At 37.9% G+C, this 16,174-nt stretch overlaps 2 protein-coding genes across 3 annotated transcripts in view; both read right to left on the reverse strand.

Moving 5' to 3' along the window:
• cers3a (ceramide synthase 3a) overlaps positions 1-4,689 on the reverse strand; it is a 29,555-nt gene extending 24,866 nt beyond the window's left edge. The window contains exons 1-2 of one of the 2 annotated variants that reach the window (XM_036586427.1): positions 4,577-4,689; positions 4,267-4,367 (exon numbers count right to left, since the gene is read on the reverse strand). The gene's annotated coding sequence lies outside the window, so the exon portion shown is untranslated. Of the gene's footprint in view, positions 1-4,266; positions 4,368-4,510 lie in introns of both variants that reach the window. The other variant, XM_036586426.1, reaches the window with a different exon arrangement.
• A 3,454-nt stretch (positions 4,690-8,143) lies between these two features.
• On the reverse strand, positions 8,144-15,657 carry lins1 (lines homolog 1). Its single transcript, XM_036587401.1, has 7 exons — positions 15,520-15,657; positions 14,367-14,692; positions 13,272-13,361; positions 11,888-12,029; positions 10,916-11,494; positions 10,112-10,298; positions 8,144-9,336 (listed from the first exon to the last, which is right to left on the reverse strand). The coding sequence occupies exons 2-7, from the start codon at positions 14,658-14,660 to the stop codon at positions 8,691-8,693; spliced, it is 1,938 nt and encodes a 645-aa protein (XP_036443294.1). The 5' UTR covers positions 14,661-14,692; positions 15,520-15,657; the 3' UTR covers positions 8,144-8,690.
• Between the last annotated feature and the right edge of the window lie 517 nt (positions 15,658-16,174).

The following is a 16,174-nucleotide window of genomic DNA, read 5'->3' on the forward strand; positions in this document are numbered from 1 at the left end:
GTTTTTTTTAAGTTCTATGCATTTTGAGACTCTGGTTCTATCTACAAACTCAAACTCTAACTTAGTTCTATAAGGTTCTATCTGCAAGCCAATCAGCACTTCGAATACACACAAGAGGACCAGTCAGGTTCTGCTTCTTTGTCATGTCGCCGCTCTGCTCAGTGACTGTGGAAAAAGTTTATAAAACTTTATGAAACATGAAAATTTATTACATTTATTAAAGTAGCTGGTCACTGTCTAACATAAAGGAAACTTTACCTAAAACTGACCTCTGCACTGTACAAAATATTCAGCACTTATCTTTATATTTAATCTGCAGCGCTCTTTTGAAGAATAAAAAGATAATTTGTCCTAAAACAAGAAATAAATATAAAGAAAAACAAATGAATGATACAAATAAACATCATAGAAATGTCATAAAAATTCTGATAATGTAGATCTCTATTACAACACTAATTTTATGTTTTGAAACAAATTATAAGTAAACTGTATCTTGAGAATCACTGCTTCTTTTCATGTTTTGCCAGATAGAACCTTATAATTCCAAGCAGAAATTGAGGTCTTAGATTCTAACTGCATTTGACTTGTTTAAAAAAAAATCAAACCTCAGAAAAAAGTGATACATATCGTACACAGTTAAATTGACTCAGGATGTGTGATAATGTTGTACTGATCAGGTTTCCTCAGCAATACACAGGTGTAAGGACAGTAGATGAAGTCTAAACCTGGGGAGTTCCGTGTTGTTTCCAGTGTAAATATTTGGCCACTGGTCCTCCCCCTGCACCCAGTTTCATTAATAGCAAACGTGCCAAAGAGTCAATGAATGCACAGCCCGGATCCTAGCAACCGCCACAAGGCATGAATTTGGCTCGTGTGTAAAGGCTTTCTTTACCACTCGAGGAGTTAATGTTCAAATGAGCCCTGAAATTTCCACCTCACAGTTTGTATCGAACTACGCAGGCCTCGAAAAACGCTGGTAAAAGCAACGGCCTCCAAGAAGCTGCTGACAGCACAAACAGAACTGCTGCAACACAAAACAACATTAATAGGGGCAACGCTGACCTGAGGCAAAACTATCAGCCCAGACCTGCACACATACAGACGCACCTGCTCCCACCAAGAATGTCAATTCAACAGAACTTCTATATTCTCTACTGTTCTTTCTTATAGTATGTTTACTTAATATATCATCACTATTGCAATAAAACTTTGCATCTCCAAAATGGTGATGGAACAAGATGCTTTTTCAAGTTTTCCTGTCAATGCGGTCATGTCTGTTTTTATTTTTTACACCATTTGATGATGACAGCAGCCCTTTACATTGCATAAACGTTTCATATGTGTATATCCAAACGGCGTTCATTTATTGTTCATTTTTCAGGAGATTAGATATAAGATAATTTGTGTACACCTAAAAGAAATCAATTTTGTTGATCCGACATAATTTAATTAACCAAACTTGATCGGATATCACATTTTGTCATTGGATGCAAGGCAGGAAACACCCTGGACAGGCCGCCAGTCCATTACAGGGCAGATACACGGACATGCACATTCACACAATTTAGTGGCTCCAATTGGCCTGACTGTATGTCTTTGGACTGTGGGAGGAAACCCACGCAGACTCAGGGAGAACATGTGAAGTCCACACAGAAAAGATCCTGGGTGCCTGGCCGGGGAATCGAACCCAGGACCTTCTTGCTGCGAAGTGGCAGTGCCACCCGAATAATTAAAGTTCATTGAACCTGATGTACTAGTGTTGACTTAACTTATGTTGGTTAAAATTATCTTACCAGAGGTAGTTTAACAGGTAGTTCCCAGTCAGTTTAAAACCACACTCAGCAATATAGAATATAGCAAAGTACATTAACAAGGCTAGCCTATTAGCGGAAATATAAGCGTACGCCCAAGAGAGGATAGCCTAAGAAGAAAGACAACACAGAGGTGGTGCAAATAGATGGATCCAGGAGCAAGTAAAATCTCTGAATACAAAAAAATAATCAAAAATGTTCCCCTGCCTCTAAATAGTTGAGTAATGTGGGTATGTCCTATTGTAAGTACCACCGACTTAATTTATATGAGTATACATCTTGTGATAGATGGTGGAGGAGGCTTCATTTGACTGGACTGACTTTGGCTGATTTAATGCTTAGGATAATTAAGTTCTATTAACACTATTAATTTAAACATATTTTAAAAATGGGTCAATTAAATTTATATCAACTTTATTTGCTTTCTTAACATGTACAAGTGCTAGTTCTATGTTTTGAAAACTGGAGTTCAAAAAATGCTTAAAAGCTACACTGAAAAGACTCCTGACAACCACCTGGAAGACCTGGTAGACACCAAAACTGCCCCCATCAGATAAACAGCACTTAAAGCTTTCATCTTTGAGAGAGAGGAGAAAATCAAGCTGCTTCAGATCTGAAAACATCCACAGGTGTTTCTGTCCATCCTTCCACTGTGAGAAGACAACTCAGCGCTATGGGTCTGAAAGGATGTGTAGCTGTCAAGAAGCCTCACTGAGAAAAGGTGACATCAAACAAAGAAGCTGAACAATGGACTGACCACCCCAGAGTCCAGACCTCCACATCACTGAATGTGTTTGGGATTATTTGGTCTGTAAGAGAAGGAAAACTCCATACTTTCACTATATGCTAGTGTAGTGATATTTTATTATGAGTAACTGTGGAGCACTGCTGTTGGTGCATTCATTCTAAAACATTCACAGTGTAAAGAGCAGCTATTTTTTTATGGTGCAAAGAATCAAACACTTTATAGCACTGATTAGAATGATGATTACAGTTGGATAGTATTCAGAGGAGAAAGGTTGTAAATCTTCTAATGAACTCCATTCGAGTGAAAGGACTGGAAGACTCGTTTCCACAACACAATTTGGGCTTTTTTACCTAAAAATATTCCTAAAATAATCTTTATGCAAAATGTCGGAATCAAAAATTCTAACTTTACAAGAGAAGGAAAAACATTTCTAACTTCTAATGAAAGTTAATATAACCAGATTTTTTGCAAGTAATTCTGGACCATTTCTATTGGTCCATTCCTCACAAAATTGTGAAAAAAAGTGAAAAAAGACAAAAATGGAGATTTCTTATGCAGTGTAAGCATGTGTAATCAGCTCAATTAAAACAAATCAGGTATAAACAACAAAGAAACCTTATACTTTTATACAAGGCAGAGGCACTAAATGCCCCAGCTATGGCCTATTGACTGTACTTGTCTATGCACAGTATTAAGAGCAAAGAGCATGAACTGTGTAAACAGTGTAGGCTCCACGTGTACACATGTATGCGTCTCCCTTTTCTCTGGATCACTCAGCCTGGGTCTAAACTACACTCCTTTTCTGAGACTTCTGAGTAGATTAACTCTTCCTGATAGGCAGCCCTGATAAACACAATGGGGGGTAACTATGCAGGACAATAGGGACTGTTTAAGTTAACTGTCTCTGACAGTGTCAAAGGGCTGCCTTTGCTTTCAGTGAACATTTCACATATATGCAATTCAAAAGTGAGAAACATACCATCTGTTTCAAACTATAAATTTCACTACATTCTAGTAAAAATCAGTATATTAAGTGGAAAACAGGCGGACTGAAGAAAATCTACAGCCTTGTTCGATTTATGATTACAAACTGTTTCCAGGAGAACGCAGCCAACAAACAGGAACAGCGCTTTGTAAAGAGGTTTTAAAGCTGGGTGAGAATGTTATAATTAAACTCTGATCAGTGAAAGAATGTTTAACACTTCGGGCTCTGAATGACTGAAGCAAGAGAGCAGAAAGAATAAAAATACAAGAACATATCAAATTATCTGGGTTATGGAACATCCAGGAAGTAAGAGGATCTCTTAATCGTACAAAACTCCCTAAAAGCGTGCAGCACAATGCATAACACCAATCTGAGAGTGCAAATCTCTCCCACTTTCTCCCATGTTGCTCAATTCTGTACTGCCATGTAAGTAAAAAGGCAGAATTAGCCAATTTGAAAGACTTCAGTTCCTCCATGCACTGGATAAAAGTTCACTGATTCTAATGTACATCATTTCCACGGGAATAAAATGTACATTATCAACACAGTTACTCGCAAAAGTAAGTAAACTGAAAGACAAACTGGTGTTGATATATTTTACTCACGTTTAATTCAATGCGCTACTGACTGCAAGTCATTAATGAATAACTCATAACAGTTACTCCATGATTGATTAAACACTTTAAAGGGTTAAAGGCAACAGCCTCTGCCAATACGCTTACCTGCCTGGTTCCAGGCTAAGGCCAGACAGCAGATGGACCTTTCCCCTCTGGACTCCTCACTTGAGGTTGCGGCTAACAGGTCGACGTCCACCCTGGTGCTGCTGCGAAAAAGTAGAGCATGACAACTCAGGCTCAGCTCCGGTCACACAGGATCGCGCTTTGTTTGGAATTCCTTGTAGGCACACCCAGCTTAGTCACAATTGACTCTTTTTTCCCCTCCCCTCCCCTCCTCCGCACACATTACCTTCGGCAGGTAAGGATCCACACAAACTCTCCGGCCACAGAGAAATAGCATGCCCCAAGGACTCACCTCATTCACCTCAGACAGGTGATAAAGACACTGATGAGTGATACACTAGTGGCGCCTCCAGATACATGTAAAACACTCAAACACAAACACACACACCTGTAGATAAGACAAGTAATAGACACAGATGCTTTGCTTTATAATCATTATATATCCCCTGGGTTATTATTAAATTGGACCATTATCTCTCTGAATGACTGTTCTGCAATAGAGAAGCTTTACTGCTGATCTATATTAGAACATTTTGACCAGCCGGCAGTGTCACGTTTTATTATGATGTGCTGTTACTTTTGATTAATTTGAGTTATAAAATATATTAAAATCATCAATGAAGTGTAGCATGAACATGTGTTTTCTTGTCATGAACAGGCCTTCAAGTATGTTTTTAAAAAGGGCAACTCCAGTGATTTTCAAACTTTCTTTATAATTCAAGCAATTCTGAGTGGTTTGAAATGGTTCAATGTTGAGAAACTTACCAAGGAGGATTTCATTATAGTGGTGGTGATGGGAACACCACAACATCTAGAACACTAACACAGTTTATATGTGTGTCCATTTTATCAGCTCCACTTACTATATAGGTGCACTTTGTAGTTCTACAATTACAGACTGTAGTCCATCTGTTTCTCTGCATACTTTGTTAGCCGCCTTTTACCCTGTTCTTCGGTGGTCAGGACCCCCATGGACCCTCACAGAGCAGGTACTATCTGCAGTAACACTGACGTGGTGGTGGTGTGTTAGTGTGTGTTGTGCTGGTCTGAGTGGATCAGACACAGCAGTGCTGCTGGAGTTTTTAAACACTGTGTCCACTTACTGTCCACTCTATTAGACACTCCTACCTTGTCAGTCCACCTTGAAGATGTAGTCAGAGACGATAGCTCATCTGCTGCTGCACAGTTTGTGTTGGTCATCCTCCAGGAGGCTGTTGGCTGGATATTTTTGGTTCTCCACCTCAGGGTCACTGCTGGACTGGTTCTCACCAGCAGCACATTATATATATATATATATATATATGTATATATATATATATATATATATATATATTACCTTAAAGTAACCTGGCTGACTTTTAGATTTTGAGTTCATTGAACTTCACTTGTGTTTTATGCTTCTGGATGTGACTAAACATGAATATTACTACATGTAATGAGTTTATTAGAAGGGTTTGGGTGTGTTTTCCTAAGAGGTGGAGTCAGGCCATGCTGAGCCGACAAGATCACATGAGATTACTGATTAACCTAATTCAGCCTAATAATGTTCACTGAGTTCAAAGCACAGAAACTTACACTGCTTCTAACTAGACATCATGTTATGTTAGTATATTAGTGTGTTTAGAGCCTTAAACTGATTTTGCATCTTGTTTGCATATGAATGTGAATTGAATTGACTTCTTACTTAGTGGTGTTATTTAAAGGGCCTGTATCCTACATTTTTATTGGAAGACTGTGTTCACCCCTAAGGTCCACTTTTTAACATTTGTGTGGTTTTAAGTGCCAAAAATGGTCATAACGGTCACAATTCCAACCTTTCTTCATCCCTTGGAATTAATCAGCCTGTTCCAGTTACTGTGTCTTCAAGACTGATGTAAAATAAATGAGATTTGTTCTGATTGGCTGCCCTCATTCAAGAAAAGGAGTTGAAACACTCCTTAGTGCTTTAATGTGAACAGGTGAAGCTAAACTGCTGTAGGCTCAATAGGTGGACCCATGTCAATGAGTTGGCTCTTATGACATTACAAAAACAATGAATTCAAAACAGGGATATTTTCCATATATGGTTTATGGACTGAGGCATTAATGATATGTTTTGAAACTTTTACAAAGTTTACATGTTAAATCAAACCAAAGGGAAATTAAATCAAAGGGAGATTCAGTTTTCCATGATATGGGCCCTTTAAATGTTGATTAAGTGCAACCCTGGCTTAGTCCCACTTGTAAAAGTCTTCCACTGGTAAAATAGATGAAGCAATTTAATGAAGATAATCCACTATATGAGAAATAATACACCATTGTTCCGATGCGAGATCCTTGAAATCTTTCCAGTTTCCAGCTACAGGAGAAGTTGGTGCAAAATTAAGTATGTAAATAAAACAAGGCCTCAAACTAAAGAAAGTGTGGCAGCTTTAACCAACTCCAAAACTTTAATTAACTAAAAGCGGAAGCAGGAGATGAGCTCTGAATAAATAATGCAAATTAAGCAGCAGAAACTTTAGTGAGGGTTAATGATTAGGCCCACAGCTGAACTCCATCCAGTCACACTATTTCGCTTGTAATCACGTTCCATTAAAGGAACATCGCCTCATTTTCCCAGAATTTAGAGAACACACGATTCTGCCATTGTTCTTATAACCATTCAGAGTTGATTATCTAATTGGAACATCTCGGCAAAGTGCAGAAACAGCTAATTCAGCACAGACCTAAGGCTTACTGTATATGATAACTTACTAATGATAACATTTACTATTGATAATGATGATCAAAGTCCACTTTGAAGCAAATCCAACATGCATTCACTGTTCTAAATGAGCATCTAGTCTTAGGTTAGTCTTTGTCTTACCTTTTCCATCTTCTTCTATTTTAAGTCATCTGAGTTGTACACGTTTGTGTGAGCTGAATTAACAAGCAGTGTTAAGATTTACATTTGTGCATTTATTACTACACAAGTTACATAAGTAAAAAACACAATTCAAACAGGCCAAGGCCTCTTTGGTCTCATTAATATGATGTAAGTGCATCAGAATCTCTAGACAGTGTATATAAATACAGTAGGGTGTTCATATGGTTTCAGTGGCAAATATTTTGAAGTTTGTTTCACAGTAATTTTAAGTGATCAAAGGGGAAATCCTCCTGATTTTTCAAAATCTCTGCGCATTTACATGTTAGAATGTATACAAAGTCATTCAGGGTGGTTTGATGTGAAATGCTTAGCTCTAGAGAAACTTAAGCTACATAACAGATTTGATTTTTTTTTACAAGGAATGGCTATGAATATGTCTGAGACATTGAGTGTGTTTACATGCACTTAATAATCCGATAACTGCAGAAAATGAGATTTTCTCAGTAATCCAATCAATGCGTTTACATGCACTTGAGTAATCAGATAATGGGGAAACTCCAGGTCTACGTGAGTCAGGCAGTAATCAGATTTCTGCTTTGCAACCAGCCAATAAACTCACAGAAGAAGACGTGACGTAAACATAATGTAAAACTCAAACGTCATGATGCGGCTTTTTAAAAAAAAACATTGCACCACTTTACCTGAAAATATGAACAAACATCATCTAAAAGATGAAGAATATTTAAATCCTCCATTTTGTCAAGCATGTATTTAATATGAGCGTCGCTCCAAAAGTGTTTTGTTGGCGTCTCATGTGTGCTGTGTTAAACGCTGCTTGCTTATTTCCGGTACCACCCTGTCTTCACACATGTGCAGACTGAGAAATCTGAAAGAAATCAGAGTAAGAGTTTACATGTACTGAGAAATCTGATTACTGAGCTAAAATCAGATTTCTCAGTACATGTAAACTCTTACTCTGATCTAGGAAATCTGAGCATCCTGTTTACATGACCATCTGAATAACTGCAGAAGTCCAAATATGATCAGATTATTGAGTGCAAACACACTCACAGTTTTTCTGAGATTTTTTATTGTACATTTAATCCAAACTGGAAAGACACATGCAAAGTGCTGTGTGGCAAAATAGTCTTCACAGAAGACATTACACATACATCTTTAAATGTTACCTACCATAAAGTTTATTACATGTAATGGTTGTAAAAACACTGTTTGAGACACTATCTTATGATTTTGCTTTTAAGATATTGGACTAAAAACGTATTTTTCAAATCCATTCATGGTGGAGGGGTTCATACAGGGTGTTCTAAGGCAAATTAGTCCCCAAAGAAAACTTACTGTTTCAGATTTTTTCATCATCAACATTACATATCAAAACTCAAAAGACATAAGATGTAAGAGGATCACTGCCACTGTAAAGAAATCTGAGTCTGTACATTTCTCTACGACTGAATGTTTGTTTACACCTATTTAAATGAATTCTTATGATTTTTAATTGGTGGAATTCCCCTTTAAATCAACCGAGTTGGCTTGCGGTTGGGCTTTATGAATGACACTTAGCCTCAATAGCCATCAGCAATTTGAGAAGTGAGGTAGGATTGTAGGGGAAAAGGCCTCTGCTGTGAAGTTTGGTGATAACAGTCCTTAACTCAGTAAGGCACAATATAACCTTACCAGCTAGAGAGTTACTGAAGTCTGTTCTCACTTTCTCCTCTAAATCAACTACCTTCCTACTGCTGGTGTCTGCTAATTCCTCAGCGCTCCTCTTTGTCTGGAGATCCGAGACACTCCCTACTTCCTCCTCAGACTCCTCTGAGCTCCCATAATCCACTAGTCGTGGAAGACAGCAGGCTGTGGAGTCTTTCTCAGAAGTTCTAGACTGTGGGGGAATCTGAAGATGAGAGGTTCCTGATGTTCCCTCAAGAGGAGCCTCAGAGGCAGATGGGAGAGCCTGAGTGTTTCTCACTCTCGCAGAGTCTTCAATACAACTACAGGAATTACAGAAGTCCTGCCAGTTGTCTCGGAAAAGCTTCAGGTAGAGAACACAATACTCCAAGAAACAGGTTTCAGCAGAAATGAGGAAGTCCAGGAGAACAGTGTGGTCAAAGGAGAGACTCTGGAGCAACAGTATAAAGTGACAGTGAGGGTTACACCCCCAGCTACACGCCTCAGGAGCTGAGGAACTCAAACTGAGGAGAGAAGAGGAAACGTTGGCCAAGAATTCAATATCTGAGCTATTGACATCATCCAACAAGACTAAACAAATTAAATATTTTTTATGGTATTATTTGAAATTAAGCTAGTATTTCATTTAGTTTACATTTTCGTTTAACTTTCCAATGTCTTGTTTATCTTCCTTTGAGATTTCATAACCAAAATGGAAAGTGCTCCATAAGTAAAGATCATTGTTATGGTTAGGGATGCACCAATCATGAAATTTTATGGCCGATTCTAAATTCTTTCCAGCTAAACTGGCCAATTTAAAATGTGCTGCTTTTTTTAAAACACATTTATAAATACAAAACACAAAAGTGTATATTAAATGTATTTCCGTTAAATAAAATAAATAAATATATATAGATTTTTAATATTCTCTATATATTTAAAATGCACTATGTATATACTTACTTTTCATAAAGGAACTGCCAATCAGCCAAAATCAAAATATTAAACCAGGTGATTAACAACTGGAGCAAAAATCTGCCAATTGCAAACCGGAATCCCTAATTATTATTATTATTATTATTAATGTTATGTTATAATTACACAACAACAGCTGCATTCTGCATAACTGTACATGAATACTGATAGAACCTCCAAAATGACTGACTTAGAATCTGCCAAAAATAAGAACACTGCAAAGTAAATTGTGCACATTTTCCCCATTTTTTTATGCTAAAGACATTTGCAAATAAGACATTTATTAAGACATTACAATAATTTGACAGGAAACTAATAAACTACCTTCTCTGATATAAATATAAGGTGGTCAAAGCTTTGGCCGACTCCATCATGTCGTCGTCCTGTTCACCAAACACCAGTAAGATCCAGGAGCAGCTGTGAGCTTCTCCTTTAAACTGACCCACATGCTCCTGCAGAAAGGTCAGCAGCTCCAGCATATACTGCTGAACATTAATGACATGGTCAGCTCCTGAAACAGTAAAAACGGACAGAACTTGTTCATTAAAGATGGAAGGCTGCCATCTCCTGGTGTAAACAAGAGATTACACATAGGCCTACTGGGTTAACTAGACTGCATTCATGGCTCTCTTAGGTCTTTCAATAGAGATCAGCTTTAACTAAGATCACTATAAGGTAGCATTTCTTGATATCAGATGATTATGAGTTTATACACGATGTATGTTACACTAAAACATACATTATTACTTACTTTATAAATATGTGTTACATCATGTATATTTCTACTCTTGATATTATATTATTATATGCTAAGCATTGTTTATAAACAGAGTTTATTATTCATTTATTCTGCTTTCAGTATTGAAAGAAAGTCAGAAACCACCCTTCATTTTTTTAACTTCCCATCAAAATAGCAAGATGTTCATTTTTCAGGGGCATGAAAAAAAGCAGAACAACATATATTTAACAGAAAATAATACAGAAGCCTCAACAGCTAAACATAACAATTTTTTCAGCATTTTATATAATCAAATGCATATTATTTATACATAATGACATGCCGTAAAGAAACACACTCACATTTCATGTAGTTATTTTACATTTATTTCATACAAGTGAACAAATTACCTCCGGTTCCAGCGTGCTTTGTTTTGATCTCCAGACTCTTGATCAGAATGAGGCTCGTGGCCCTCAGCATCACCGCATCTTTCCCCTCACTGGCCGGAAACGTCTCTCTGTTCCCACCAAAGAAACTCGGCTGAGGTTTAACACGTACCTGCCTAAGCCAACCAGCAGCCGCCTCCTGCAGCACTGAATCAGCCAGTGCAAGCATGTCAGCGGCCAGCAACTCATCACCCTGGATCACGGACTGACCTCCACCTAAAGTCCAGTCCTCTCCTGGCCTTTGGACCACTGTTCGCTTCAGTAAAAGCAACACTCGCTTCTTCACAAAGTACTCCAACCTGGAGTCCATCAGACGGAGGAGAGCAGAGGTGTGAAGGAACATCAATCTCTGAACAGAGGAGCAGATGCCGTTCCTCAGCCTTGTAGCAGTAAGAGCTTCCAGAAGGTCCATGAATGTAAATATGGTGGTGTCCACATCATTCTTGGCTGCCTGCGTTTGTTCAGATTTGTCTTGAAAGAGGAGTTTTGAATACAAGGAACCGAGAGCTGCTTCAAAACCAGCAATAAGTTTCTGCAAAATCTCTGCAGACAAAAACAGACAGTGTTTCCTTTTACCATGTGGTAACACAGCACATAAGATACACACACACAAAATCCCTTAGAAGCCTGTTATTTAATATGAATTATTTCTCATAGCTCATTAAAATAAGCAGTGTGTTGCGGGAAAAGTGCAGATTCTAAACCTGTTATACAAAATGTAAATACGATGTAAATGCAATTATTTTGTAACTATGTGAGTCATTTTGTAAATATTTAGTTACATATATATAACAACGTGGTGTAAATCAAATGTACAAACAACAATTACTGTTGACTTCTAAGGGTTAATGTAAAAGTGTCCATTAAAAGTCCCAGGAAACAAGCAGCCTAAAACGACTAAACCATGTACGTATTTCATAAGAGAATTTTAAAAACCTTGTTTGCTGGCACACTCTCCTCTCAGCACTCCTTTAATCACTTCTGTTAGTGACCACAGGCATGTGTCCAGCATACAATCAGGAACAGATCTCTGAAAAGTTTCAGCACAGGTGGACGTCCAAACATGGTTCATATCACCCTGCAATAAAGAAAAACACATTTTTAGCATACAGATGTGTATTTATCAATAACGATATCTATTCAGTCTTTACATTAGCTTACAGTGAACATATTGATTTATTGTGGTCATTTGCAGCATTCAGTGACATTGTTGACCCAAATCATAAATTTTTCAACTGAATATTAGTTAATGCATCCTCTGCAGATAACACACTTCAATATTCAGCACAAAACTGACACCCAAGACAGGTTTTTTGCCCTTTTAGCACAAAGCCACACTGAGACAAGGTGTCTAGATATCCAGGCAGCTTACTAGTTTGTTGTCTTCCTCATCTGACGAGTCATTTCTGTCCATTCTCTCCATTGTAATGATGATTTAAAACTGTAATTATACAGCTGCAATAAGACATTCAGTTGTTTAACAGTAATGTTGGCTAGCTGGCTTCATTTTGCATTCACCAGCTAAAGAAACAAGAACTTTTAAAAAGATCCATCATCAGAAGAGTGTTTTCCTAATTTTTAAATCAGAAAGTATCCCTGTAGAGAGAACAGTAGGACACAGTAGGACAATAGCAAGCTTGTTTACAGCACACACTACATGGACAAAAGTATTGGGACACCTACAGAAGCTTTTATGACATCCCATTCTAAACCCATAGGCATTAATATGGAGTTGGAGTCCTTTATGGACCCTGCTTTGTGCACTGGGGCTCAGTCACCAGTCATGCTGGAACAGAAACTTCCCCAAACTGTTCCCACAAAGTTAGAAGCATACAATTGTCCAAAATATCTTGGTCTGCTGAAGCATTAAGGTTTCCCTTTACTGGAACTAAGGGTCCTAGGCCAACCCCTGAAAAAAAAAACCCCATGTCATTATCCCTCCTCCACCAAACTTTACAGCTGGCACAATGCAGTCAGGCAGGTGAAGTTCTCCTGGCATTCACCAATCCAGACTTGAATCAGGCTTCTCTATCTGGCAGAGTGCATGGCTAGGTGTTTTATACACATGTGGCAATGGGACTAAACGAAACACCTGAATCCAATGAATAAGAGATGTGTCCCAATATTTTTGTCCACATTGTGTATGTAGTGATGGTTACATTTTTCATTTTGGCTTGAGTGTCCCTTTGTTAATGCTTGTTCACCGTGCTATCAAAACTATCCAGCAAAGGTGGTGCTTCAGAGAGTGATACACCTTCATCAGTTGTTCGTTATTTTCACATTAATAATTACTACTTAAATATTACTAATTAATACTTACCTGCGTACAGAGGTCATAAATGACAAAGGACGACACACACTTTGCAGTCAAATGGGACAATAGCCTGTCCTGGGAGTTTAACAGAAGAACCTGCATGATAGAATAAAAGACATCAGAGAATCATGATACTGTAATGACACAAAGCAGCTGGTTTAAAATCAGATTTCCTCACAACAAATGTTAACTGTTCAAACGATTCCAACAACATTACACATTTTCCTTCTTTACTGTGACATATTTGTGAGTGAAGCACAGTATATCAGGGTCAGGTGGGGGTGGGAGGTAAAACAAGAGGTTATTGCTTAATATTATCAAAGAACCAGAAGACATTTTAGAGGCAGCAAAAGTTATTACATTTCGAGGGCCCATGTCAAAGAAAACTGAACTTTCCACTTTTTTGAAATAAAAAATGTCGTATGTAAACATTAAACAACATTAAACCATTCATCCTCCAATCCATACAGACCAAATTTGGAAAATCAGCTCGAGCATATTTTCAAGTCGCTGTTTTTTGTGATTTGAATACTTCTGAATACATATTCAGTGTATGGCAGTTTAGCTCCACCAATTTACATTGAAATTATAGGAAGTGTATCAGCCTGGACTGCCTTTCAAATGAGGCACAATACAGGGCAGCCAATCAAACCAGAGATTGTTTGCATATATCAGTCTTAAAGACACAGTCACTAAAACAGCCTGTTTAACCCCTTAAAAAGACTTATTACATACTAAGGCTTATTATTCAGTAATTACAGGGACTTCAATGCAAACTGGTTGAGCTACTCTTAGGTTAAAAAAGTGTGTAATAAAATTTTGGGGGTCTTAGCCATTTAAGGGGTTAATTCTAACAAAAGAGATAACGAAAGGTTAAAAAACGGACAGGTGAAAATGAATTATGACTGATTTTAGTACATAAACCCATGCAAATGTAAAAATAATAATAATAATAATAAAAAAACAAGATAAATATAGGATACGGGCCCTTTAATATGACCAGGCACATCATTAACAAGGTCCACAAGGTCAACTTTGATTTCAGGTTGACTTTTGAAGTCATAAGAGGAAACCAAAAGCTCTGGGACATCAACTACTCACAAGTTCCGACATCAGATCAGCAGGTCCGAAGAGTCTCTTCATTACATCTTCGTAGAACATCCTGGCATCCTGTGGCAAACTTTTTGAAAACAGTCCAGCAATTATTTTTCCAATGAGAGTGAGACACAGGCAGGTTGAGTCCACGTCTTTACTGCCAGTGCTGTGTGGAGGTTGTGTTAAACGGCTTATGGCTGATGAAATTTTACTTGCTAGTTCCTCACTAGTTACTCCAGGAACGCCTCCAGCCTGGAAAACTGTGAACAAGGCCTGCAAATCTGAATTAAGGCCATCCATGTCCAGCTCCTCATCTGCAGGCCACGTTGAAGCTGGTCACCAACAAACGACAAAAAGGCAGCTGACCTATTATTATTCTCCTGTAATCTATCAACAAGACTTTTTAAATGAAACTTCTTAAATGTATTAAACATTAAATCTCCTGCTCGAAATTTAAGGTACACTTCTAAAAATAGGTTCTTCAAGGGTTCTTTACTAAAGACTATGGTTCTGTTTAGAATATTGAACCATTTCATGTATAAATGTTTCTTTGCATGGTGGAATGGTTCTTCCGATTGAGGGAGAATGTGTTGTACATGGTTCCATGCAGAACTTTTTTGAAAATGGTTTTATATAGCATCAAAAAGGGTTCTACTATTGTTACAATGTTAGGCTTGTTACAACAGAGGAACCTTTTTGGTGCTATATAATACCATTTTCAAAAAAGTTCTATATGGAACCATGTATAACACATCCTCCCTCAATCTGAAGAACCATGCAAGCATGAAATGGTCCTATGTTAAACTCATGGTTCTAAATAGAACCCCTGAAGAACAATTCATGCAAATACAACTTTACTTAGGAATTACCAGAATTATCCATAACAAATCTTGCAAATTGGGTGAAGAAAACGTTTTAAAAGCTCAGCCTTAGTGATTAAATGTGGTTTAACAATTACACACAAAACTGACATCACGGCGACCATATCGGCTTTCTATTGGAACTGTCCGTTCCACCTTAAATGGTGCGCCTGGCGCCTGAGACAGAATGTAAACTGCTGCACGATTTAAGGTGGAACGGAAAGTTCCAACTAGAATCCGGCGAATGAAAAGCCAACTTCAGCCGCATAAACTTTACAAAGTTAGTGGACAGAACTCACTTTAGTAATCTACTGTCCGGTATTCGGTACATTTTAATCCATTTCTAACCGAACTTAATGTTTTAGCTCCACATCTCAGCTCTTCTTTGAAACGCACGATGAGTCTTTGGGTGGCGAAAACAGTCGCAAAGCAACCATTTGTTTGCGGCAGCAGGACGGTGGGTGTGTTCCAATTGGTGCAAATGTGCCCTACACACACGTACACTATCTAGTGCGTACTAGTGAGAACGCTTCAAGTTTAAATCAGCCAGTCTACCAGGACTCAAGTGGTCTCGGTTTTATCGGTTTTAACCATGAAATGGTTATGAATATACTGCCAGATTATTTTACAACAGGTTTGAGAAGAGTTTGGGCTAAAATGTATTTTTTTAATCCATTAATGTGGAGGGGTGCATTCAGGCCAAGTAGGACCCTTTTTATTATTATTATTATTTTCCACTGTCTTTCCTTCATCAGCAATGCATATAAAACTCGTGACACGTGTAGGCTCACTGGTGGTTTTGGATTGTAAATAAAATGACTATATTTGTGTTGTAGTCATGGCAACCTCGGTTCCTATCACCAACACTGTAAGGAAATCTGAGACTGTGAGTTTCTCTACAAGTAAGGTTTCTGTGTAAATGTTACAGTAACGTGAATTGGAAATCAGTAAGCT

Source organism: Colossoma macropomum, unplaced genomic scaffold (assembly GCF_904425465.1).
Source record: "Colossoma macropomum unplaced genomic scaffold, Colossoma_macropomum, whole genome shotgun sequence".
NCBI classification, from domain to species: Eukaryota; Metazoa; Chordata; class Actinopteri; order Characiformes; family Serrasalmidae; genus Colossoma; species Colossoma macropomum.

Bases quoted from the DNA above. Each gene is read 5' to 3' on its own strand.
- lins1 (XM_036587401.1), bottom strand. From the start codon at position 14,660: ATGGATGGCCTTAATTCAGATTTGCAGGCCTTGTTCACAGTTTTCCAG. The intron at 12,030-13,271 runs GTAAGTATTAAT...TCTTTATTGCAG, and splicing joins TTTATGACCTCTGTACGCAG to GGTGATATGAACCATGTTTG. The intron at 9,337-10,111 runs GTAGTTTATTAG...TTCTCTCCTCAG, and splicing joins TTATATTTATATCAGAGAAG to TTTGAGTTCCTCAGCTCCTG.